Here is a 24,039-nt window from a genome sequence, read left to right on the forward strand (position 1 = left end):
TACCATTCCAAACCCCGCACTTTCTAGCTACATGAACTCATCATTGTCAAGGAATTGTGCATGGTTTGCGCTTGCACGATTTGCATGATTGAGCTGGCGGCTAGTTCAGAGAACCAAACCTGTCAAAACCGAAAATAAAGTCTCTCAATTTCGGTGTTTATTTATTTGCCACTATCTTTCACATTCTTCACACAAATATGTTGCCGTATAGATTTTTATTTGAAGGAGACCGATTTTATGTGAGCTTTTTGAAAATGTGTTCCAAATTTGTTGTTTAATGACATGCCACATATATATTTCGGAAACACCAATGTTATTCTAAACCTTAAATTTGAATGCTAGCTAGAAAATTAAGATAACCATAGTTACAAAATGGCATGTATTTGCAAAGGGGAGCCCATATTACATTCTAGAGTTGCAACATCGGTTACCTAAAGAGCATGCATGCCCTATTCTTATAGCATATATTTTCTTACCCATTCCGGCCACATACATTGAGTTACAAACTATATATATAGGATTACATATTAATGCGATTAACAGGAATAGGATCAAGCAGTGGTGGTTGAACCTAGCTCCACATTAACATAAGGGTTGTTGTCATCCTCCTTGTGTACAGTGCCCTTATAATGATATCGTCGAGCACAATAAAGGAAGTAGACAAAATTCAGAGACCCTATCCCTGCCAAGAGGAAATAGAACAAATCCAATCTGCCGGCATTGATATCATTGGTCAACCAATCTGGCTTTCTGTGTGTTCCGGTCACACGATGAACAACGGTGACCACTACACTGCTCAAGTAACTTGACCCTGCAAAAGAGCAAGACAGAAGTGCATTACCAACACTCCTGATGTGATCGGGAAACTCCCGGTTGAAGAATTCCAGCAGTCCAATGGCACTGAATGCCTCACAAAGACCCATCAGGCCAAGTTGTGGAGCCAACCAAATGAATGAGACGGGTTCATGGGGATGCAATTTAGCCATATTTCTTCTTTCCTTTTCAATGAAACCAGCTACGAGCATTGCCAGGACTGAAAAAACAATCCCGATTCCGATTCTTTGTAGAACTGTGATCCCACCTTCGTCTCTGGTAACTTTTCGAAGAGCGGGTACTAAGAGCCTGTCGTAGATCGGGAGAAATATTCCTATTGTGAGCAAGGAGATGACAATGAGTGAACCAGCTGGTATTTCGAAATTCTGACCAAGGTGGCGATTTAATCTGAGGGCTTGGGATACACTGAATGTTCCTTGTTGTGACATGGCGGTGAAGCTAACGATAGCTGAAGCCCATATTGGCATGGTTTTTATGACACATTTAAGTTCTTCAACTTGTTGGACGCTGCAAAGCCTCCATTTGTTAACTGGAGAGCCATCGGGCTTCAGATCATTGTCCACTATTATAGCGGCCTTGTTCAAGAACCTATCCAAAGAAAATGAATAAGAAGGGTGACATAATAATTAACACTTTAATTTTAATAGCTCAAGAGTCACTTTACTTATTTTTGGTATATTAAAGCTTCCAACGGTAGGAGACTCAAGGAGTTAATCTACAATTGCATAAAGCTAGTAAAAACGAGTTTGATGACGGATAGTACTTATAAAGCAGCTGGGAGTGTTTTTTTTTTAAGGCTTGGATAGGTGAGGAAGAGATCCTTCCTATCCTCTTAAATTAAGAAAAGGAAAACAGAGTATAAAGCAGCTGGGAGTTATATTCACAACCATTAATTTATTCTTTTTAGAAGGTTATTCACAACCATGAACTTAACTAGCTAATCATTGTTAATAGTGATGATTTCGAATTGATTGGTAAAGTGACCAACCCTATGCAAATTAATGATCAATTAATCATGACGAAAAATCTATGAAAGACAGAGATTTGTCACCTGATTTGGTTGGTGAGAGGGAGCTTTTGCATGAGCAAATCCTTCACCGGAGGATCATACAATTTGCTTCCATCAATGGGTTTGTCGTCTGGAAGCTTAAGTTGTCGTTTCTTGTGAGCAGCAACAAAAACCTGAGCAATACTGGCGAACATGCTACCTTGTGGCTTAGCATGCACGTAAATCCTAACTCCAATAAACAGAAGCACAATTGAACCACACATGAGCAATGTTGGTATCCCAAAACCCAAAGTCCAGCTGATCTTGTCTTGGATGTAGACCACCAGAGTTGAAGTGATCAGCAACACAACTGTGAATGTGGCGTAGTACCAGTTGAAGAAGCTTTTGATTCCTTTCTTTCCTTCTTTGGTGTTCGGGTCAAACTGGTCAACACCAAAGGGGATGCTGCAGGGCCTAATTCCTCCCGTGCCTACCGAGAGAAAGCCCAGGCCCAAACTTAAGAAGCCCAGTTGGGCTTTGCTCGGACGTGGGCACTGGCCCAATTTCAGCTGGTTACTGCTGCACGGCGGAGGATGCAGCTTAGGCAACCATGCTGTCATTGTCAGTGTCGCCATTCCCTGTTGGACATTTTTTTGGTTACTTAAAACCCTTTTAAAATTAAGTGAGGTCTAAATTAAGAAGAGTCGTTGCGTCCTTGTAGTGAACCTTCTCAAAATGTTGGAAGTGACATCACTGACGTAAGTGATAGATGATATATGTTCACACAGGCACAGGGAATCAAAAGGTTCACAAACAAGCAAAAGAAACAAAGATTTCATTGTTGGCCTAAATAACGGATCAACCAAAAACGAAAACTAAATTATACGATTATCCGTATATGCTACATTTATGGTTCAACATGATAGAAAAATCTCAAATGATGGTCATTTGGCATTATATTCGTAAAAAGTACTTGATTCAAAACGCTTCTATAGGTACTTTTTAACCTTCTACAAAACTTGAAAACACCATTTTTTACTTCCTAAACTGTTTGTGGACAGTTTTAGGAATTGTGCAATTATGCAAGTCCTAGGATGATTAGGTTATGACCACATGTCCACATATGACCAAGTTCCACAAGAACAAAATATGGTTGCGCCCACATGAAAACCACGGTGGGAATTTTGTTTCGAGCTCATAGCTGGTGCCGAACTTGCCATTTTCAATTTGACAACGAAACATGCATCTCATTAATTGATATATTGCGAATGGTAAGTAAGGGTTAAGTTAACTTTCCCACCTTTGGTTTATCTTTTCACAATGTAGTGAATATTGACTAGGCTTTTTGCTACTATATCATTAATGATTTATTGTTAGTTACACATTCCATGTATGCAAGAAAACCAGGAATTTGGGATAATACACATGCCTTCATCAGATGCAGTTGAATAAGATAATATATAGTAACACATCCCTTCAAAAGCAACAACAACAACCAAAAAAAAAAAAACACACACACTTACACAATATCCTTTCAGAGGACCTAGCTAGGGTTTTACGTACACAAGATAATATATAGTAGCACAAGAGAACTCAATGTCTCAATCAATGCATCAATGTCAATTAGTTGAATCATTAGCTTAAAAGTTTTTATATATATAATATAGATATATGTTTCTTTTTATTCTCTGAACATATAATATATAGGAGGAATTATTCTGTGGTCTCGAAGTACACGTGTCACCGCCATGCAGTGGTCTAACCTAATAATATCACTGGTGATCAATTAAAGAGATCGAGTACGAAACCAATTAAATAGTTATATTAGAGAACCATACGTACTGATCGAGCTGTGAGAGAGCTGTTCCAGTAAAAGATATTTTTCTGATATCACCATATCTCGGTAGTCAGTACAAACAGAGTGACCGGTGCTATACTGGTGGCTAGCGAAAACTACCACCAACCACGGCCACTCAAAAACCAAGATACACAATTAACCAGCTGCATGTCGGTTAAAATTCTTAGACTCTAGCAACACTTGCAATATAAATTGCTGCAAAAAGCCAACAGAAATTAATAGAAATGTCAGAGAGAAAGGAATCAATTACCAGAAGTAATGAGAAGGACCCGAAAGCGATGGCCCGAAAGCGGCCGACATAAGAGTCGGAGACGAAGGCGCCGAGCAGAGGAGCGAAGTTGGTCAGACCAGACCAGATGTATATAATGTTGGAAGCCGAAACCTGGTCCAAGTGCATCTCCCTCGTCAAGTAGACCATAAAGTTTGCCAACAATCCAAACGTTGCCAACCTCTCCAACGTATCGTTTGCTGCACAACACCAGAGAAACGTGTCACTATTTTTGTTACCTCATAATTAAATATCAGTCAGTAACGTACTGAGCCACCCGGTGCATTTACCGTGTCGGCAAAACTACCTAATGAGTACTCGCCACCCGGTCACCGTCAGTCTCTCGGTTCCGTCCTCTCTTCCTCGATCATATCGGAGGAGTAGAGAGAGGAAAGACCCAAAAAAGTCGACCATGTTTGTGTATAATAACCTTGAACAAAGAGATAATAAAATTTAAGAAGAGAATGAAAGAGAGACCTAAGACGAATGATATGGCTTTCCATCCGCCTGGTTTTCTCCGGACGGTTGCTGCCGTCTCCGATTGAGCGTGCGGCGTCGTTTCTGCGTCATTGGAATCTTTGTCTGAGTTTGATGATTTGTGTGATTCAGAATTACACGTGTTTCGGAAGCATTTTGTGAAGTGTGAGTACACACATGCTTCAAGTTTCATCATGTTTTCGGTTTCTGCTGAAGTAGGGAGAAAAGGATCAACTTCTTCTGCGATATGAGAAATGGAATTATGAAGGTTTGAGACTCTGAATAGTTCAGAGTTGTTTGAGTTAAGGAGATTGGCTGCGGCACATATATATACAGGACTGAGAATGGAAGATGATAAAATGCTGACGATATAAATGAGTGTCATACAATAATGTTAGATCGGGTTAGTTGCTGATCAAATAAATTATGCTCAACCATTTTGGATGTAAATTTAATGGTGGAGAGAATTATTATTAAGTTAAATTATTTTGTTTTCTATCATAGAATTTACATCCAATGGTAGTTGAGTACAATTTATTTGGTTAACAATTAACCGGGTGAACACCACTAGAGTGTTATAATAATTTTATACATTAAATATAGAGTGCGGTCCATTTATTAGCCTAGGCCTTTGAACATGGACCGATAGGTACTAATTTTAATTTAGGCAAAATAGTTAAATTACCCCCTGACTTTTCTCATGACTACCGATTTACCCCCTGACATTTCAATTTTGATTATTTACACCCTGACTTTTCTAATTATGGCCGATTTACACCCTATTGTTAACTTTTGGACCTTATAGCTAATTCCTCCTTTAACTTGGCCTCACATGTTAGTCATTTTTATCTTTCCAAATGTTACCAATAAAAAAATAAATAAAAGGAAAAAAAACACTTAAGAAAAGAAAGAATCTCCCTCTCTCCTTTAACATATGTTTCAAATTGTGAAATTGTCATATGAATTGGTGACTCTTTGCCTACCATCTTTAGGTCAATTATCATTTGAATTTGTGCAACAACGTCATCATGATATAAATAAGATTTATTTTATAAACAATAGTACATATTCAACAAGCATAAAAATATATATATATATATAAAAAATTAAGACAGATGTTAAGAGAGAGAGATTCTTTCTTTTTTTCAAATGAAAATTTCACAAATGATCATTCAACTATGACTCATTCGACACTTTGGTTAATGAAGTTTCAAATATATCACTTTGGTCACTCAACTATTACACTGTCAATCACTTAAGTCACTTTGTTAATTTTTTTCATTAAAAAAAATTATAAAAAATACTCTTTGGGTGACTTAAGTGATTGACAGTGTAATAGTTGAGTGACCAAAGTGATATATTTGAAACTTCAGTGACCAAAGTGTCGAATGAGTCATAGTTGAGTGACCATTTGTGGAATTCTCCCTTTAAAAAAAAAAATGTGACAAATTAAAAGACAAAAATGTACAGCACTTGAGGTCAAGTTAAAAGATGAATTGGATATAAAGTCTAAAAGTTAACGATAGGGTGTAAATCGGCCACAATTAGAAAAGTCAAGGTGTAAATAATCAAAATTGAAATGTCAGGGGGCAAATCGGCAATCATGGAAAAAGTCAGGGGGTAATTTGACTATTTTACCTCTAATTTATAACTAAATTTAGCCATTGGGCTGTCATTCGTATTTTTCTGATAAAAACCAAGCATCTATTTAGATATTTTTGTGCAAATGTTAATCTACTAATCTGAGTGGGAGTTTCTTGGTTTGTTGATCTGTAAAGTTCCATTAAGTCACATCTTCCAGGTTTCTCGTAAATTCACTTGATTTGGTAAATGGGGTCCGTGGGTTGCTCTTGTTTGCTCATAAGGTTTACTGATCTTTTTTTTTATTGGTCTGAGTTTACTAATATGGTTTCTTTTCACATTCTTATCTTTAGTTTCTTTCAACATCTCAATTATTGTCTAGTATTGATATTGGTTGAAGATTTTGTCAACCAGTATGAACTAAAGTAATGAAATGTCACACACCACCTATGCAACAAGATGATTATGAACAGAACAAGATTGTATGAAAGTTTCTGCAATGTCACGAGAAGGGACGTGTAACACTGTAATTAATGAAAAGTTAAATAGCTGGTTTACATGCAATTAGAAATGTTCTTACTTTTTAAGGGTCGTCCGCTTGTAGGCCTAAATAAAAAATTTGGGCCTCAGGAATCTTACCCTTTAGGAGCCATAGCGTTCCAACGTGCGAGTTTTTAATTACTCTACCAAAAAAGAAATTAATAATTGGTCCTTGTCCACACAAAAAAATGAAAAAATGTATAATGGGAAAAAAATGCAAACAGTACATAACCTTTGGCTTATTAGTAAATTTAGTACCTGACAAAAAAAAAAAAATCACTTTAGTGCCTGAAGTTCAAATCCCCACCCAACTTTAATACCTGGAGCCGTTAACTCAATATCGGCGTCTGACAAGTGGCATATATTGAAGGGTAATTTCGTCTTTTCATATTTAATTCCTTATATATATATATATATATATATATATATATATATATATTTAACCTCTTCTTCCAGAGCTCTCTCTCTCTCTCTTCCCTTAACCATTATCAATGACCACCTACCACCACCAATGTTCTAAAAATCGGCCTAGGCGGCGCCTAGGCGCTAGGCGGCAAGGAACCGCTCCGATTTTGGCCTAGGCGTTTCCCTTAGGCGCTGGGCTACTAGGCGGGCTAGGCGGGGACTAGGCGGGCTAGGCGGTGGTGCTAGGCGGTGCTAGGCGGGGACTAGGCGGTGCTAGGCGGGGACTAGGCGGGCTAGGCGGTTCTAGGCGGAGCCTAGGCGGTCATAAACCCTAATTTATTCTATATTTTGACTATTTTTATATTTATAATTAATTTTTAGACTTTAAATATTGTCATTTATATTATTATATGTCATTAAAATAATTTAAAAATTAAAAAAAAGAAAACCGCCTAGTCCCCGCCTAGGCTCCTAGGCGCTAGTCCCTGGGTTACCGCCCGACTAGCGCCTAGCGTTTTTTAGAACCTTGACCACCACCACCAGAACCCTTATTCCTCTCACCGACGCTTCTGCCCCACCACCTCCTCCACAAAAACCAAAACCCTAGACGAAAAAAAATTTCTTTGCCGCCATCCCAGACCAAATATTTTTTTTTCTTCTAGCATTGCAGCACCTCTTCCTCTTGCCTCCACCTCTCTAGCCCCACCCACCTTGTAGCAGCCCCTGCCGTGAAGCCCCACAGCCAGCCAGACCAGCACACCAGCCCGAGCGCTGCCTAACCTCACCCAGTCGCCCGCCATGCCCAGTCGCTGCCCAGCCTCACCCAATCAATCGCCCTTCGCTATTGCCCCCGCATCAGCAGCCCCGCATCCCTCGCCTGCCAGTCCACCCCACGCAGCAAGCCTGCAGCCTGCCCACCAGCGCCCACCCTCGATCTCACCTGCAGCCTACCCACCCTCGATCTACCAGCAGGCGAAGGAAGAAGAAGAGAGAAAAGAAAAAAGGAAGAAGAGAGAAAGAGAGGAAAAAAAAAAAGGGTGACCCGGCCCAGGAAGAAGAAGACGAAGAGAGCTTGAGGAAGAAGAAGAATTTAGTGAAAGGACGAAAATACCCTCAAAGTTTGACAGTTGACTAACGCCGTAACGGCCAACAGTGTTTTAGGTATTAAAGTTGGGTCGGGGTTTGAACTTCAGGTACTAAAGTGATATTTTTTTTTTTGTCAGGTACTAAAGTTACTAATGGGCCAAAGGTCAGGTACTGTTTGCATTTTTTTCCCTAAAAAATATTGTTGAAGGAAAAACGATATTAACAAATTACATATAAATTATTGACAAAAGATGACTTAACATATAAGAACAAAATCTTACAAATAAGAACAATATGCTCTCCACTTGCCACATGTCATGAGTTAATTTCTTTTTTTTACCTTTAGATCTTGTTTGGTTCACGGAATTGAGGGTTTGGGAAAGGAAATGTATTCCTTTCCTATGTTTGGTGTGCACAAAGAAATGAACAACTTTTCTTTGAAAAGGGAAAATATGGAGGAAAGTGAATCCTCTCATCCTCCAAATGATTCATTTTCCCTCCCACTTTCCTGGCATTAAATGTGCATTAATTATATGATAAAAATACATTTATATCCTTGTTAAAAATTGTTATTGACAATTTTATTTGAAAAATTTATGATTTGTGTTTTAATATATGAGGATATAAATGAAATTTTAGTAAAATTTAGTTTCCTTTCCTTACACAAACCAAACACTAAAATGGAAACAAACATATGTTTTCCCGTTACTCTCCCAATGTTTCCAAATAGTGAAAAGGAAAGTTAGTGGGAAATTTGTTTTCCGTTCCCATGAGATTTCCTAAGGAATTGATTTCATTTCCGTGAACTAAACGAGGCCTTAATTACTTCTTTTGACTTCTAATCCTTTTATAAGGATTAAATTTTACAAATAAGGACAATCTGCTCTTCACTTGCCACATTTCATGAGTTAATTTATCTTTTTACCTTTAACTACTTCTTTTCACTTCTAATCCCTTTATGTTACTTTTTTTTATCCTGAGAATAATCCCTCTATGTTACTATTTTTTTCCCTGAGAATAATCCATTTATCTTACTTCTCAAAAGAAAAAAAAGAAAAAAAATCTCTTCCTTTTATAGGTTGCTAAGAGAGAGAATCTCAGAGCACTTCGTCAAACTGCTTTTTCTTCTTTATTGCTAAACGTATCCTTGGTTCAGTAGTAGCAGGAGCAGTAACAGTATCAGGAACAATAGTAGTAGCAGGAGCAATTAGATCTGTCAATCCATGAATGAAATTGAAGCCTCCGGTTGAATCTCGGGTTACTAAAATTTGGATACAAGATTCATCATTTCACCACAACTGAAACATCAACTTACAAAATAATATATGTTACAACCAATCCCAGAAAAAAAAAAAAATAATAACAGAATAATAACGCCAAAAAGCAACAGTGCATATATGTTACATCTCGTACCTCAATTTACCGATTTACTAGTCACTTGGGTAGTAAACGATAATTACTTTCACTTTTTACTTTATTTCGACTTTTAGTGGACCAAAAAAATTGATTTATTGTTCGGGTAAGTTTTTGAGAAAATTTCCTTCGCTAAAGTTGTAGAGAAAGTTAAGCTGAGTCTGTGGACATGTGGTACGCTTAAATCGGAGTTTGTATGCAAAAGTTATTATCAAAATACTAAAGTTACTATTTATGGTAAATTTTCTACAAATAGGACGACTTACTGTGGTAAGTTCGGAAACTTACCCGAACTTCTCTCTCTCCTCCCTCTCTCTCTCTCCCCGACCTCATCACCTTCCACCGGCTATATCTCCTCCCTCCGACGACGGATTTTGACAGTGGAAAGCTCTCTCCCTCCTTTTCAATTCTATGGCGGTTTGGTAGCTTATTTTGGACTGTGGAAGGTGCACCAAGGAGAAGAAAGTCACTGCAGCGCCGTCGCTCCACGTTTTTGATCGGAAATTGAGTTTCCGGCCACCTCCGGCGACAATTCTTAGTGGGTCTTGGAGCTCTTGGATCATACATTAATCTCTCAAAGTCTCTTAGTTCAATTTGAAGTGTGGAGCACGAAAGGATTGAAGATCTAGGATTTCAAATTTCCATTTTTTGGGTATTGGGTATTGGGTCAATGACAATGCCTGTAAATTGTGATGAAACTCGAGCATTTGGTCATTTTCTACTAAAATTGAGAATCAGGCATGCATCATTTGACTTTTGGGCCTAGACTCATGTCATTCTTTGTATAAATCTTTTTGAAAGTGGATTTTCAGTGTTTACATCTTTGATCATGTGCTACAATGTAATTTTCTAAAATGAAATCCTATATAGCAACGCGAATTGGGTCACATTCCAAACCATATCAAAAACTTATTTCATTGACAAATGAGATCTCCAATATTCATGTAAAAGATGTCGATTCATTCCATTCATAAAAGCTCAATTCTATGTCTCTCTTCCTTGTCTCAACAACAATAGGGCAAGTTATTTTTTATTTAACTAGTCCAATGCATAATTTCCAGAAACTGAAGTAGACCATTAAACACATACTTCCCCGATTAGACAGCAATTCATGAGAGGGTGTGAATTTTTAAATTAAGCTGCACATTGATAATATAAATAGTGCCCCTTGGCCCTTTGGGAGAGTTAAAAAATACAATTGAAAAGGACACAAAGGGTATGGTATGTATTGGATGTCATATCATTTGAAAAACAATTTGCATTAAGCTAAACATTCTGTTGGTATAGAAACACATCAACAAACAACTGCGCTAAACCGTCCTTAAACCATCCAAACTCTACTTACTAGCACCATACAATATGTCCTTCATCCTATACATTCTTTTCCACTTTAAACTGTCTTTCACAAATCACACATACTGGGGATAAAAATCCATACTTTCAGTTCTCCCTGAGAGGCTAAGACACTGGTCAATGTGACAAAGCAACGACTATATTTTCCAATTCCTATATCACAACCCTATCCCCAAGTCCCCTCTCCGTCATTACTAATTTATATCAAGTTCCTCTCCCACAAATGTACCTCTCCAGCCAAGCTCCTATAGACAGATTTTTCAGGTTCTCAATTAAAAGGAAAGGCAGAGAACCAATATCAAAAACACCTACAAGAGATGGAACTTAGAAGTTCCCAGCCAGAATTCAATCCATAGAGAACTTTTGACTACAAAACCCAAACACAAAGCTAAGAGTTTAGGCAATCATCATAGATGCACCTAATACTTTTGGCTACAACAGAACTAATGGACATGCTAGCAATGCAGGTATAGGCAATCATCACAGCAAAACAGATGAATGGAGTGCACAGCAGTAAGAAAAATGAATCCATAAAGGAGTATCCAACAACTATTGAAAGATTGGAGATTATCCAACAACAATCCAATAAATGATAACTCATCTGCATAATTCTGGGGCCAGAAAAATTGGCCCTTATCACATAGCCGAAAGTACAACATAAACAAAAGAACAATTTGAAATTTCAAGAGCAGGTATACGGTCACGACAGAAATTCAAGGACTACAATTAACTGATAGATCTCTGCAAAATGCCACAGAAATATATACAGGTGGAACAGAACAAATGCAATGGAATTTCCACTAATGGTACCAACCAGAGCAACTCTACCTGATTGTGACGAACTTATTTGTACCATGTCTTGCCCAGTGAGTCCTCAAATCAATTGGATTAGCAAAGTTATAACCTTCAGCTGCAAGCTTCTCCAATACCTTTTTAAAAGCCCCCTGACTCATTTTTCTTCCAGCTATCCTAGCACCCCGCCGTTTAGTGCTCATTGGCAAAGGATACATAGACACATTTGTAGTGCAACAAGCGGATTGCCAACCACCACACCCCCACCGATAACACTGTTGGGGAGCTCCAGTACATGAGCAAACTGGAATTGGAATGCCTGAAATGTCCATGGTAATCCCGTTTATGACAACATCCAAACTCTTTTTTGCGGGCTTCACACGTGGAACCGCAGGGTTGCTATTGTCCTTTGGCTTCCTCGGCTTCTTCACCTTTGGGGCTTTCGGGGCACCACCATTCTGCCTTTTCTTTGAAGGGCCACCTTCCTTCTGGACAACTGGCTCTTCCATTCTATTCACCCTCTCATCCCTTGATGCATCAGGAGGTGGCTGTAAGATCTGCATGGAGTGCTGAGCGACTGAAGTTTCCGGAAGAACACCATAATTAGGATTGGCCGGCATCATAGTGAGAAACTTATCCCTCTGGTTAATCCAACTCTCCCTCATATAGTTGCTCATTGGAACGGGAGCATCCTGTACAACACAATCCCGAGGATGATATCCATCGGCGCTAACCATGACCGGAGGATCACGCCCAGGTATAAAAGGTTTCGTGTCACGCTCACCCATGCTTGTCATAAGCTGCAGGCCAAGATGGCCTTTAAAAGAGGCCTCATAGTATCCCCAATTGGGCATGTTCAATGAATCATCATCCATGGGGAGCTAAAAATTGAGCAGACAAACGACATCGTATTAATGCAAGCTCATCAATAACAATACCATCCACCATTACATAACCCCCAAAGGCCATCGAAAATCGAAAACAACAGAAACCAGATACACAGCACAGCCTAATTCAATCACAAATTTGAACAACAATACCATTTACCATCATAAAACAATAACATCTCCATCAAATCAAATCGGATATTCCAATAAAATTAGAGATAAAGCATCAGATCCAATACAGCCCCAATTTGAAATGAGCATGCAAATCTATTTCTGTGTAAACATAAAACCCAAACCAATTCAACTAAATCCGGGGAATTCCTGGATCCAAAACCTCTCTGTATCTCCCACATTTTCCCACAATTTAGATCTAATGTATTCAATTTCAAAGCAGACAGTAGAAATTAGGGTTTTCTGACTCAGAGAAATGGGGATCTGAGATCTGAGCACCATAAAGACAAAAAATTTAACAGATTCATGATAATTTGGAAGCATCAAATATATATATAGATAGATATGCAAAGGAATGTAAATGGCAGGTTAATAGAAGTACAAGGACCCATATATTCAAATTTTTGGAAAGAGAAAGAAAGAATAAGAGAGAGAGAGAGAGAGAGAGAGAGAGAGTGAGAGGAAGAGAGAGGAGAGAGAAAACTTACTTGGGTGGGTGTAAACGGCTCTTTAGGGTTTTGCCCTTCTGGAGAGAGAGAGGAGAGAGGAGAGAGGAGAGAGAAACCTGTGAGAGAGAAAGAGAGAGAAACTTATGAGATAGACAGAGGAGAGAGGAGAGAGGAGAGAGGAGAGAGAAGACCTGAGAGAGAAAAGAGAGAGAGAAAACCTAAAAATGGGGTACCTATCAAGCTTATAGCTGTCACTTTAAAAATATGGAAAATACAAACATCTTATGTTTTTTTTTTTTTGGGTCAAAATGATATATCTTATGTTCCTCTTCCAACAGCTGGTTTGCCATGTGACAACAAAGCCCAATTCTTATCCTCCTCTATGTTTTTTTCTCTCTTTGAACAATCCTCCTCTTTTTTATTTTTTGGGATTTTTTTTTTCACATAAAGAAATTCTTGGAGCTTTTTCTTTATTCTATAAAAATTGTGTTTGAGACTTTGAGACACCACTTCCTTATATCCTATCATTGTTAAATTAATGCATCCACTTTTTCTTCATTTGCATATATGATCTATAAAATAGATTGGTGATTTAGCTGTGGAATGTTGACAAATATGGAATTGAAGATTTGTGTTGAGGAAAACAGTGGTATTCTCATGCTAAATTGTTCACTCTTGTCATTTCATGCAGATGTCCCAAACATGAACAAAGGGATGGATTTTTTTTATAACCTCCAAATACACTAGCATATTTTAGGTTATTTACTCCCGCACTTAATGATCAACGTTAGAACCTTTTCTATCTATGGTAGTAAAGTTGCCATATGTGAAGAAATTATTACAAATTAACAAGTTTGTGCCTGTGTCGCTTGCAGGGTTTATGCCAAAGTGCCAAACACTTTGCCAATTTAAGGATAAGTAGCTAAGTTTTTTTTTTTTTTTTTTTTAAGAGAAAAAGAAAATTACAACACAAAGCCTCTAACAACACCAAAACTAAATTGGTCTAAATTAAAAGCCGAGCAAGCTAAAAGAGGAAGTTTGTCTCGCCATATAATCGCATCCGAAGATTGATGTCAAAGGGAGGTAATTGCGTTCGCCACAAAATTTGCTTCACGAGAAATATGAGAGAAAGAGATTTCCTCAAAAATACTAGAGATACCTTAGATGTCACGAACAAGAGAACGAATTTGCCAAGGAGGGTCACTAATCTTGTTAACACAGTCGATCACCAGCTTTGAATCACCCTCCACTAGAATCTTAGAGCAGTTGAGATACAGCGCATGGAGGAGACCATTTTTGAGCACGCTACACTCCGCCACAAGAACAGTAGTGGAGCCAATCTTCCTAGTTCCAGCCACCACAGGTGAGCCAGCATGGTTTCTAATGACAAAACCAGCTGTAGCCATCTTGTCATACTTCACATAGCCATCAAAATTGAGTTTGAATTTGTTCTCCGAGAGGGGATGCCACTTGAACAGAGCTCTTCATGTGGGAAGGATTGTGAGCTCTATAGGAATTCCCAGCTGCAGTTGCAGCATGCACCACCATGTTCGGGTTAGCAGATATGTTCTTGAAGATGAGATTATTTCTGGCTTGCTAGAATTTCCAATAAAGCACAATAGCATTCTCAATAAAGATGAGATTTTTTGAAATGTTAAAAATCTGATGAAATCAATCAGAGATATTATTAAAATTGCAAGGAAAAATGGAATTAGCAGTGAGTCTAAACAAATTCCAAACTCTTGCGGTAAAGGGGCAAGAGCAAAATAAATGGTTAATATCTTCCAAACCGACATGGCAAAGATCACAGTTGGTATCAAAGCTGTTATTAAAACGAGCAATTCTTACTTTAGTTTTCAATCTACTCCTCACAAGCAGCCAAGCAAAGATTTTTGCCTTGGGAGGGATATTTAATTTCCAAATACATTCATAATCTTGGCATTCAAGTGAGGTTGAATATCACTACATTGCATCCAAGTAGCAGATTTTATCTACCTTCTTTGACCAAAACTTTATCAATTAATTTATATTTTATTCATATCATATTTGGAGGTATGAGATTCTTTTTTATTGGATGATTTGACTTACAAATCAAGGAAAATATTGTGGTCTCAAAAAATACTATAAACCTAAAAAATAATGGTTTAGAGGAACATACCTAACTAATTAACTTTCAGAGCATCACTAAGAAGAATTGAGGTGAGTCGTGAAGTTTGGACTCCACATAAAGCACACGATATCACCACTATAACACTGTCATCAAGTACACTATAGACAATTTTATTACAAAGGCGCAATCACCACATCATGTTATAGTCTCCAAACTACCCATTCATTTCAAAGGTAGAGGCTTCAAAAGCATGGGATAATATTTAGAACTGCACCTTTGATAAAGGCTTGGACTTTAATATGACTTTCAAGGTCAAACCACTAATCAAGAAGAAATGGTCATCTGTTTAATCACAAAATGACGCAGGAAAAACTCGACACATGTTTGGGCCTAGCCACCCCAGTCGAACCTCAATTAGAAGCCGCAGTAAACTTAGCCCAAGTCCCTAGCAGGCTTGGTTCAAACATGGTTGGGCCTATTTGGGGTTGATTCTATCATTGGGTCGGGCAAGGGCTCAATAAGCGTGTTTAATAATTGATTGATTACTCAGGGTTGTATCTAACCGCTTGATCAAGGTGACTGATTACGATCATGTAAACTATAAGTAAATAAATAAAAAGAGACATGTTTAATTTTTGGTCTCTATTTATTCTTTTGATAATGTTCGAAACTTTTTGAGCAAGCAATCTACTTGTGGTAATGTTGGCCATTCAAGCTATTGGAATGAAACAAATTTTCACCGCAACAAAGAAAATAAGAAAGCCAAGTTATCTCATGCATTGAAAAAAGTTGTAATTCTGTTTTTGAATAATAATAATATTGGCTACTCCAATTAAGAAAAGCAGACAAGTTCTCTGAAGCATGGGAAAATGCTTCCGATAAATTAAGAAGAATTGTCTGTATGTCTTAAGGGGTAGTTGGCCAAGCAAATTTTGCGTCGTCCACCTTGGTCCCTAATTAAGCTATTAAGATAAAATGAGCAAACATATCAATCCTAGAAGCTGACCAAAGAAATTGGTGGAGCACAAGTCATTCACCAATGGTGAAACACTTGCCTTATCGAATGCATGCCCATGCTACCTGCTTTAATTTACTGCTCCAAACCTCCTTTTATTCCATCTGTTGCCGCGATAGAATTGCGACCCTAGATTGATCCACCCTATTTTTGAAACGCAGCACTGAGCTTGTGAACTATATGCTGATGAAGAGTCTCTTTCGGGTGCTCCCCAATTTTATTTACAGGCACAATTCGCGTGGAGATCCGGGACTATATCTAAGCCTCGTTTAGACATGCATTTGGTCTTAGTAAATTATTAAACATGCATACATGCTGATCTTCTAGCTTCTTCTTGTTGTATATATAACAGCCCAAACTACCTTCCTTTCTCTCCATTCTTGCTCGGTTTCGATGTCGTCACATAATCTGGACATGAGTGGGAGCAAGAAGAGGAAGAGAGGCGAGAGGGTTTTCAGGTTCAAGACTTTTGGAGAAAACGGTTATCCAGTCGGGTTCGTTGCCTCGTCGCTTAGGGAAAACGTGAAAGCGCTTCTCGAATATGGGCATCTGGAGAGTGCCCTATGCAATAGTGCTACTGGAATAAAGAGCTGGTCGTTCCATCTCCAGGTTCATCGTAATGCTCTCGTGCATCTCGTTCTCTTCGTCGTCGAAGAACCTATTGAGGCCTCACTGAACCGTCATTGCAAGCAGTGCCAATACGTCGGTAAAGTTATATTTAACTAGTTCTAGCAATTCTCTTATTGATAAATTGCTTTAACTGTTCGTGTTGAACTTGATCATGATTTTATGTTATATATAGCTCAGGCTGGGGGCAGCATATGGTTTGCAATAAGAAGTATCACTTTGTGTTGCCTTCGACCGACACGATGGTGGCGGCGGCTTGTTTGAACAACTGCAAAGTTGCCGGAGGCAATAACAACTACGATGATATTCCGGCGGGTAAGTCATCGTCGTTGAATTTACTGGAATTAGAGGGGCATATCATGCATGGTGTATTTCACTCTAACGGGTTCGGGCATTTGCTTTGTGTCAATGGGGCGGAAACGGGTTCGGACTTGCCTGGACATCAGATACTTGAGTTTTGGGATCGATTGTGCACGGGATTACGAGCAAGGTAAGAATAGATTAGCCAAACAACTAACCTTCGAATTTTGAAAACCTGATTAATATATTGACAGAAGAAAGATGGTAATTAACTAGATAATTACTGGTGCATATATGCATGTGTTAGTGTGTTTTGCCAAGTAAACAAATTAATATATATTTCATACATGTTTTGATTAGACTATAGCTAGCAGATTTCTGTAATGTCTCATGTGCGTGTGGATGAGCTTCATATAAGGTTGTAGAATGTATAGGGGGAAAAAAATTGAAGCCAATGATCATTTAACAATTTACATCTTTATTATATATGAGTCCAATTACAAATGCCATCCTTATTACTTTTTTTTTTTAAAGGGGCCATCCTTATTACTTAGAAAAGTGCATGTATACTGTCAGCATCAAACCAAAAGGTTGATGAATTGCAAAGGCTTAATTGGTGTATATATGTAAATGTACTTTATATCTAAACAATAAACTAGATCTTTAGACCATGATATTTTCCTTTGTTTTGGAATGTCTTAACTGATTAAGTAAGTTACGAAAGACTAATGATCCATGTGAAATTGTGGGCTACTATGTTTTGGTAGGAAAGTGAGTTTAAACGACGTTTCACATAAGAAAGGCATGGAGTTGAGGCTCATCCATGGAGTAGCATACAGTGAGCCCTGGTTTGGTCGTTGGGGTTACAAATTTGGCCGTGGAACATTTTGTGTCACTCAACAAATGTACCAAAGCGCCATTGAAGCATTACAAGGCATGCCCTTGTGCTTGCTCATCCACCATCTTGCTGACATTACTTGCAACCAATTAGGCCACGATATTTCCCTCATCTTCTCAAGGTATCACGCATTGTCGGATCATTCATTGGCGACTCTCGGTGACCTATTCCATTTCATGCTAGAGCTCAAGTCCCGGCTACCCACTGACGATCAAAACTGGTGCATTGATTCCTATAACCCGGGAATGCTGGTGGAGACATCTTGCAGATGGTCTCCTAAAAGAGTTGAAATGGCGTCTCGGGTGATTGTGGAAGCCTTAAAGAGGGCTCATTTCAGATGGGTCTCTAGGCAGGAAGTAAGGGATGCTGCTCGCTCGTATATAGGGGACACGGGCTTGCTAGACTTCGTGTTGAAGTCGTTGGGCAACCAAATTGTAGGGAATTACTTGGTTCGTCGCAGCTTGAATCCGGTGACCAAAGTTCTCGAGTATTGCTTAGAAGACCTTTCTAATGTGTCCCCTAACCAAGATGGCAATGTCATGACCAACACCAAAGTGAAGGGATGGTACAAGATTTCGAGGTTCCAGCTAATGAAGGACATGTTCTACTTGTACAAGTACATCCTCAAAGACCAAAAGCTAAGCACCGGTACTACTACAGGGATCTTTTCAGCAATTCCGATGGCTGTTAGGATCATTCTTGATTCCAAGTACCTTGTCAAAGATTACCGCGGCGAGTTACCGCATGTGAAACTCGAATTAGGACCTGAAGGAAAATCAAATCTCTATTGTACCGTAATGCTAAGAAACAGTACACAAGTGCTTGATTATAACAAGATGATTAACAACAACGAATTATTATTGCCGCCATACGAGTGTGTGACACTGAAAAACAATGCTACCATCAATGATCTTAAGCTCGAAGTGGAGAGGAACTTCAAGGAGATCTACTGGGGATTGAAAAGCTTCGTCGTGGAAACGATTGCGAATTTGAGTATCGATGCAAAGGGAACAGATATGGTTTTTGGGCTGGTTGAGGTGGGTGGAAAGATTGTGCTTGAAGGAAGCAACAAAGATATGAGAGGTGGTGGACTTGGACTTGTTAGAGAGCATGAAGGACCCATATTAGAATGCGGGTCGGTTAACTGCATTGTGGACTGTCCATGTGGTGCCAAAGATGACGACGGGGAAAGAATGGTGTGCTGCGACATATGTGAAGTGTGGCAGCATACTGTGTGTGTTAGAATTCCAAACAATGAACAAGTTCCTCATATATTTATCTGCAATCGATGCGAGAGAGAGATCGTACTTTTACCTTCTCCATAGTTTCTTACACTTTGTGGTCGCATGATGATTTATGTGTTCTATTAATTTGAGAAGTTCTATGGTAGTATTGAATGAAGAATAGAGATCGGTCGGCGTTTGGTGAAGAATAGTAAGTCAGTCTTAGTAGTATTGTAATATGTTCATTAGCAACATGGTATCTAGTCATGCTTGAGCTATTATTTTCATTTCAAAAAGTAATAGGCCTTAGATGCAGACACTAAACCGATTGATTAAGCTTTTAACATCATTGGAAACCTTTATATATCAAATCTCTTTCCTCTGTCGACAAAGAAAAGAAAGGAAGAAAATGTGAAAACATGATTTTGTGATCAAATTTATGATTAATATATGGATGGGCTAACCAGGTAGCTTAAGGTCGGAACGATCGAGTAACGTAGTTTAATAGTTTGAAGATGATCGGCACCAAATTTATGTTTGTTGATTGCACGCCTAAAAGTGGAAAGTTTCATATCCCTTCAAATATAAGGATCAATTTCAAACGGCAACAACTTTATATTGACTTCTACACCTACACAGCTACACTTGACAGAAAAAAGGTGAAAAGCTCTACACTACCAAACTTTAGCTTTTCAAATGTTAATCTGAGATGGCATAGATGCCCTATATGCCAAACCTTGTAGTATGAACACATGAACGTTAATTATCTTTTTCAACTAAAAATAAAAAGAATAATTAGAGACTGATTTATATAGATACCTCGATCAAGTCACATGCACGCTAACTCACAGTATCATTCAAATTTGGAAGAGATTTATACAACTTTTTGGGCCTCTTCTAGGGAGGAGTTCCACATGCATAATAATGATGAAATGCATGCCATTTGAATATGGTGACCAAATTTTATGAGTCCCGTTCATGTATCATGTGTGTGTACTCATTATTTACCTCGTTTTGAAAGATACAATAATTAATGTTTCGACAAAAAATGAAATAATGATATTCGATAAAAGATAGATTCACTGTAAGATGATCTCTATTTAGATCAAAAATACCGAAAAAGACTAGCTAGAAGGGTTATTACAGCACTTGATTTAGACATTTAAAATTTTAAATGTTTGGTTTTCTGTAAGATCTTGACTCAGACACAAGTAGGTGGCGTGAAAGCCACAACAAACAAGCCGATAAAAGACAGATCAAGAGTTGTAACTACACGTCGAATAATTGGAGACAAATAAATTAAAATCTTTACTATTTGAAAGAATAATTTGTAGGGTCTAAAATAGAATATTAGCCCGTCACTAGTGAAGTTGGCTTGATATTATTGGTCTCTAGATAATCACAGAAAGAATTGATGCAGAATATTGCATACTATGCATGCATTGTTGATTGGTTAGATGGAGAGGACTGTATTGGTTGGCAACTTGGCGTAGACAATAGTTTTATGACTGTGGCACTGCTTAGAAACAACTTAAAACTGGTTCAGTCCCTGCTTATGTGAAGGTATGAGGTATATTTGTCTCTGCGTACGTCGGGTTAAACTTCCAACACTACCACATCCAGTCCGTGGTCATTTTCTGTCTTTACTTGGTTTTCTTTATCATCTGCACGTATTTTCTTGGGGTTTGAGTTGTCTATTTCACTCTCTCCGTGGTAATAACATACAAGAATGTCATCTACTTCAACAGAAAAATAGACGGCAAGTAACAATGACGGAATACGAAGTTAATATATCAAAGCGATAGTTTTAAAAATAGAATTAATACCAAAATATCGATCCATCGATCCAAAATTTGAATGCTATTCGAACTTTTTCCCTTTTGCTTATTACACAGATAACTTTTCCAGTCCCCTGACATTACCCACTAAACAATACAATAAGTCACCCTCTGTCTCTCCCACACTCATTGCAGTTCCATCTGTATTATTTCAGAAAATTAATGAAGGAAAAGAAGGAAAACAAAAAAAGATGAAAGTTCCATGAAGGAGAGGGTTAGAGAAAACAGACAAATCTCTCTGTTCTACTCTATGCACTGAGAGACTAATTAGGGAATGAAATGATGGATACAAATGGGGCCATGATAGCTTAGCAGGATTCTAACTTGAACAATATATTTCAAAACACCAATTTCTTTATACTTTTTTCCTCTTTCTGGTTTTCAGTGTAACAGTAAAAAAAGGAATAGATGCCAAATTTGGCTTCACTTCTTTGGATACCAACAAGACTAAACAAGACAAATTAAGACCTCTCAGATATCAGTGTAATCACAGAGAGCTCATTTGCCCTGCCCCTACCCACCCCCCATGCCCAATTCCTTCCATCATCAAATTATTGAACGTACTCAATCATACCATATAAACCTGCATACTTCTAAATAATTCATTCCAGATTTTTCTCATCCAAGGAATACTCTACAATGTACTGCATACGTGTCTTGGAATTATATTCAAAATTACACAGGTAATTTGGATGCCCTTTGTCATTTTATGTTAATCTCATGGGTGTTTAAGTAATTTAATTTTATTAATTCATGAAAGATACTAAGTGAGACTTGTTGATCATATTAGTTCAGTGATCCGTCCGTTTGACACGATATTTTTCTTAAATTGAAATCTCATACATAGACATACGGTTTGTTTTTGAACAGCAATAGTGCAAGCGGATAATTTGTTCCAAATCTAAGAAACTTCAAACCTTGTTTCTTCCAAGGATTAAATTCCACAATGTGACAAAGAGTTGGTCACTAGCTGAGAAATGAACTTTCTTTTTTCCTGCAAGTACTCCGGTGTAATTCATTAATGCATCTTATAAAGTAAATTTCCAAGCTTTATACTAATGCTAAACTATGCTTAATTAAATAATTAATTGGACTTTTTGGCTCAAGTCAACAGAGTTTTTTTAAAGCATGGGGGCGTTACCACGTTGGATACATATATAAATGGGATTAGTTTTAAGAAAAAGTGATTAGATTTGGAATCCACGACACTTGGGGCTTTGTTTCTTCGCCTTTTATTTATTTTTATTTTTTAGTTTTGCATCCTAGCATGTGATAGGAATCCTTCTTCCATCACCCTCCCACTCTTTCCAACTCATCGACACAAAGTATAAGCATCTTCCCCTTTTCCTCTAATATTCATTTCATCCTTAATTAAAACATTATTTTGATGTTCGCTTTCTGAAGTTTTCTGTAAAAGTAGTTCCAAAAGATCATTTGATGTTTTTGCCTTTTATTCTTACTGTTTTGAAGAACCTAAAATCATTGGAGACGAACGCGTTTTGGTCTATTATTTGTTCGATCGGTTCAGACTATAGTTATTGTACATTTGTTTGAATTTTGTAACTCTAGTTTATACGTTAGTTTTGTTCTCTAATTATGTATCCACTATTCTATGTAATGTTGATTATTTTTGTCATTTCAATATTACATACTAAAGTACTATTTCAAACAAATTAGATTGTAATTTATTTTTAAATGAGACATATATTGAAGTCACATGAAATAGCGTAATCAACAAAAAGAATGTTTTGCATTACCTAAAAAAAAAAAAACTTAAAAAAATGTTTTTGTTTATCGTTAATTGATACATGGTCTAAATTATAGAAATCGTAGAATCTAAACACAATTGTTCAAAATATTCACTAAATTGTATTTATTTTTATGGTGTTCATAAATGTGTAGGGTAAGTATTAATAATGAGATGATCTCAATTTTCTTGCAAGGGTTGGTGTTTTGGTGATATTTATGTGGTGGGTTTGCACTTTAATCACCACAAATTTTGAAGACGTAAAAAAGGACAAAGCTTGGTCTGCGTTTATGTGGATGCTTAAGAGCGGCAAATATATTTGTCTTGATCCAACTAATTAAGATGGCTAAATAGAAGTTAGAGTAATGATTATTGCAGCCGGTCCTCGTTGAAAATGACTAAACGTGTCACCACCTTTCACCTTTTCAAAAGTAACTAGTTGAATTAAGAAGAATCATGTCAATCTAGATTAGCTCGCCATGCCATCATGAATCACCCGGTTTAAATTAACCAAGCTTAAACTTTTCCAGCATTTTTTCTTCTTAACAGACGGAGCATGCAACTTTTATTTAAATAAAAGAAAATGATAACCTCTTGGCAATATCAGTAGAAGCAGAAAGTAGGAAGATATATTCGGTCCCAATTCTAAAAATCTATAAATGAAATGTAACCAAATTCAATGAAACTAATTAGAAGTAGTAGTTTAAAAATCTGTTAACATATGCATCAATAGCTTGAATACTTTGACGAAATATATGAGTAATTTTACATTTTGAAAATACTATACAAGTGGCACACGCGGAATTGGCAAGATAAACTGAGGAGAATGAAAAAAATTTAGAACAAGCGCAGAGTCCGCCTCTAAACTACAAGAACTCTCCCCGGCTTCTAAAACCCTCGTATATGTTTTTTTTTTTCTCGTTACTGTTTAGAGTTTTGACCCTCAAAATTTACGGTTGGTGGTTTTGAGAGAGGGTGGGCAGGTCACGTGAGGAGGGATATGATGTCACGTGCAAGAGGAGGTGGTCTGGCCTGCATTGCATTTATTCATGCAAACAAGTAAGTTACTAGTGTGACGAATAATGACTGTTTGTTTTCTTATGGGAAGGATGTTCTTTTGTTTCTGTCTAATTCTGCCTCTCTGTGGGCCTCCCTATAGTTTCAAGTGTGCGACTCTTT

General features: G+C 37.7%; 3 protein-coding genes across 3 annotated transcripts; 1 reads left to right on the top strand and 2 right to left on the bottom strand.

Annotated features, from left to right (window-relative positions):
* Window positions 1-309: 309 nt before the first annotated feature.
* LOC112200942 (protein NRT1/ PTR FAMILY 2.13) lies at window positions 310-4,735 on the bottom strand. The gene is made up of 4 exons (XM_024341949.2): window positions 4,426-4,735; window positions 3,931-4,148; window positions 1,886-2,460; window positions 310-1,422 (listed from the first exon to the last, which is right to left on the bottom strand). Exons 1-4 carry the CDS (start codon window positions 4,619-4,621, stop codon window positions 552-554), a joined length of 1,860 nt encoding a protein of 619 aa, XP_024197717.1. The 5' UTR covers window positions 4,622-4,735; the 3' UTR covers window positions 310-551.
* Window positions 4,736-11,355: 6,620 nt separating this feature from the next.
* Window positions 11,356-13,308, bottom strand: LOC112198278 (protein BASIC PENTACYSTEINE2). The gene is made up of 2 exons (XM_024339374.2): window positions 13,142-13,308; window positions 11,356-12,476 (listed from the first exon to the last, which is right to left on the bottom strand). The coding sequence occupies exon 2, from the start codon at window positions 12,468-12,470 to the stop codon at window positions 11,628-11,630; it is 843 nt and encodes a 280-aa protein (XP_024195142.1). The 5' UTR covers window positions 12,471-12,476; window positions 13,142-13,308; the 3' UTR covers window positions 11,356-11,627.
* A 3,312-nt stretch (window positions 13,309-16,620) lies between these two features.
* LOC112199788 (PHD finger protein MALE STERILITY 1) lies at window positions 16,621-19,646 on the top strand. Its single transcript, XM_024340754.2, has 3 exons — window positions 16,621-16,933; window positions 17,035-17,344; window positions 17,922-19,646. Exons 1-3 carry the CDS (start codon window positions 16,621-16,623, stop codon window positions 19,375-19,377), a joined length of 2,079 nt encoding a protein of 692 aa, XP_024196522.1. The 3' UTR covers window positions 19,378-19,646.
* Window positions 19,647-24,039: the final 4,393 nt, after the last annotated feature.

Source organism: Rosa chinensis, chromosome 4, assembly GCF_002994745.2.
Source record: "Rosa chinensis cultivar Old Blush chromosome 4, RchiOBHm-V2, whole genome shotgun sequence".
NCBI lineage: Eukaryota > Viridiplantae > Streptophyta > Magnoliopsida > Rosales > Rosaceae > Rosa > Rosa chinensis.

Bases quoted from the DNA above. Each gene is read 5' to 3' on its own strand.
- LOC112200942 (XM_024341949.2), bottom strand. From the start codon at position 4,621: ATGATGAAACTTGAAGCATGTGTGTACTCACACTTCACAAAATGCTTC. The intron at 2,461-3,930 runs GTAATTGATTCC...AATGTCCAACAG, and splicing joins GGTCCTTCTCATTACTTCTG to GGAATGGCGACACTGACAAT. The intron at 1,423-1,885 runs GTGACAAATCTC...TTCTTTGGATAG, and splicing joins CCTCTCACCAACCAAATCAG to GTTCTTGAACAAGGCCGCTA.
- LOC112198278 (XM_024339374.2), bottom strand. From the start codon at position 12,470: ATGGATGATGATTCATTGAACATGCCCAATTGGGGATACTATGAGGCC.
- LOC112199788 (XM_024340754.2), top strand. From the start codon at position 16,621: ATGTCGTCACATAATCTGGACATGAGTGGGAGCAAGAAGAGGAAGAGA. The intron at 16,934-17,034 runs GTAAAGTTATAT...TATATAGCTCAG, and splicing joins CAAGCAGTGCCAATACGTCG to GCTGGGGGCAGCATATGGTT. The intron at 17,345-17,921 runs GTAAGAATAGAT...ATGTTTTGGTAG, and splicing joins TGCACGGGATTACGAGCAAG to GAAAGTGAGTTTAAACGACG.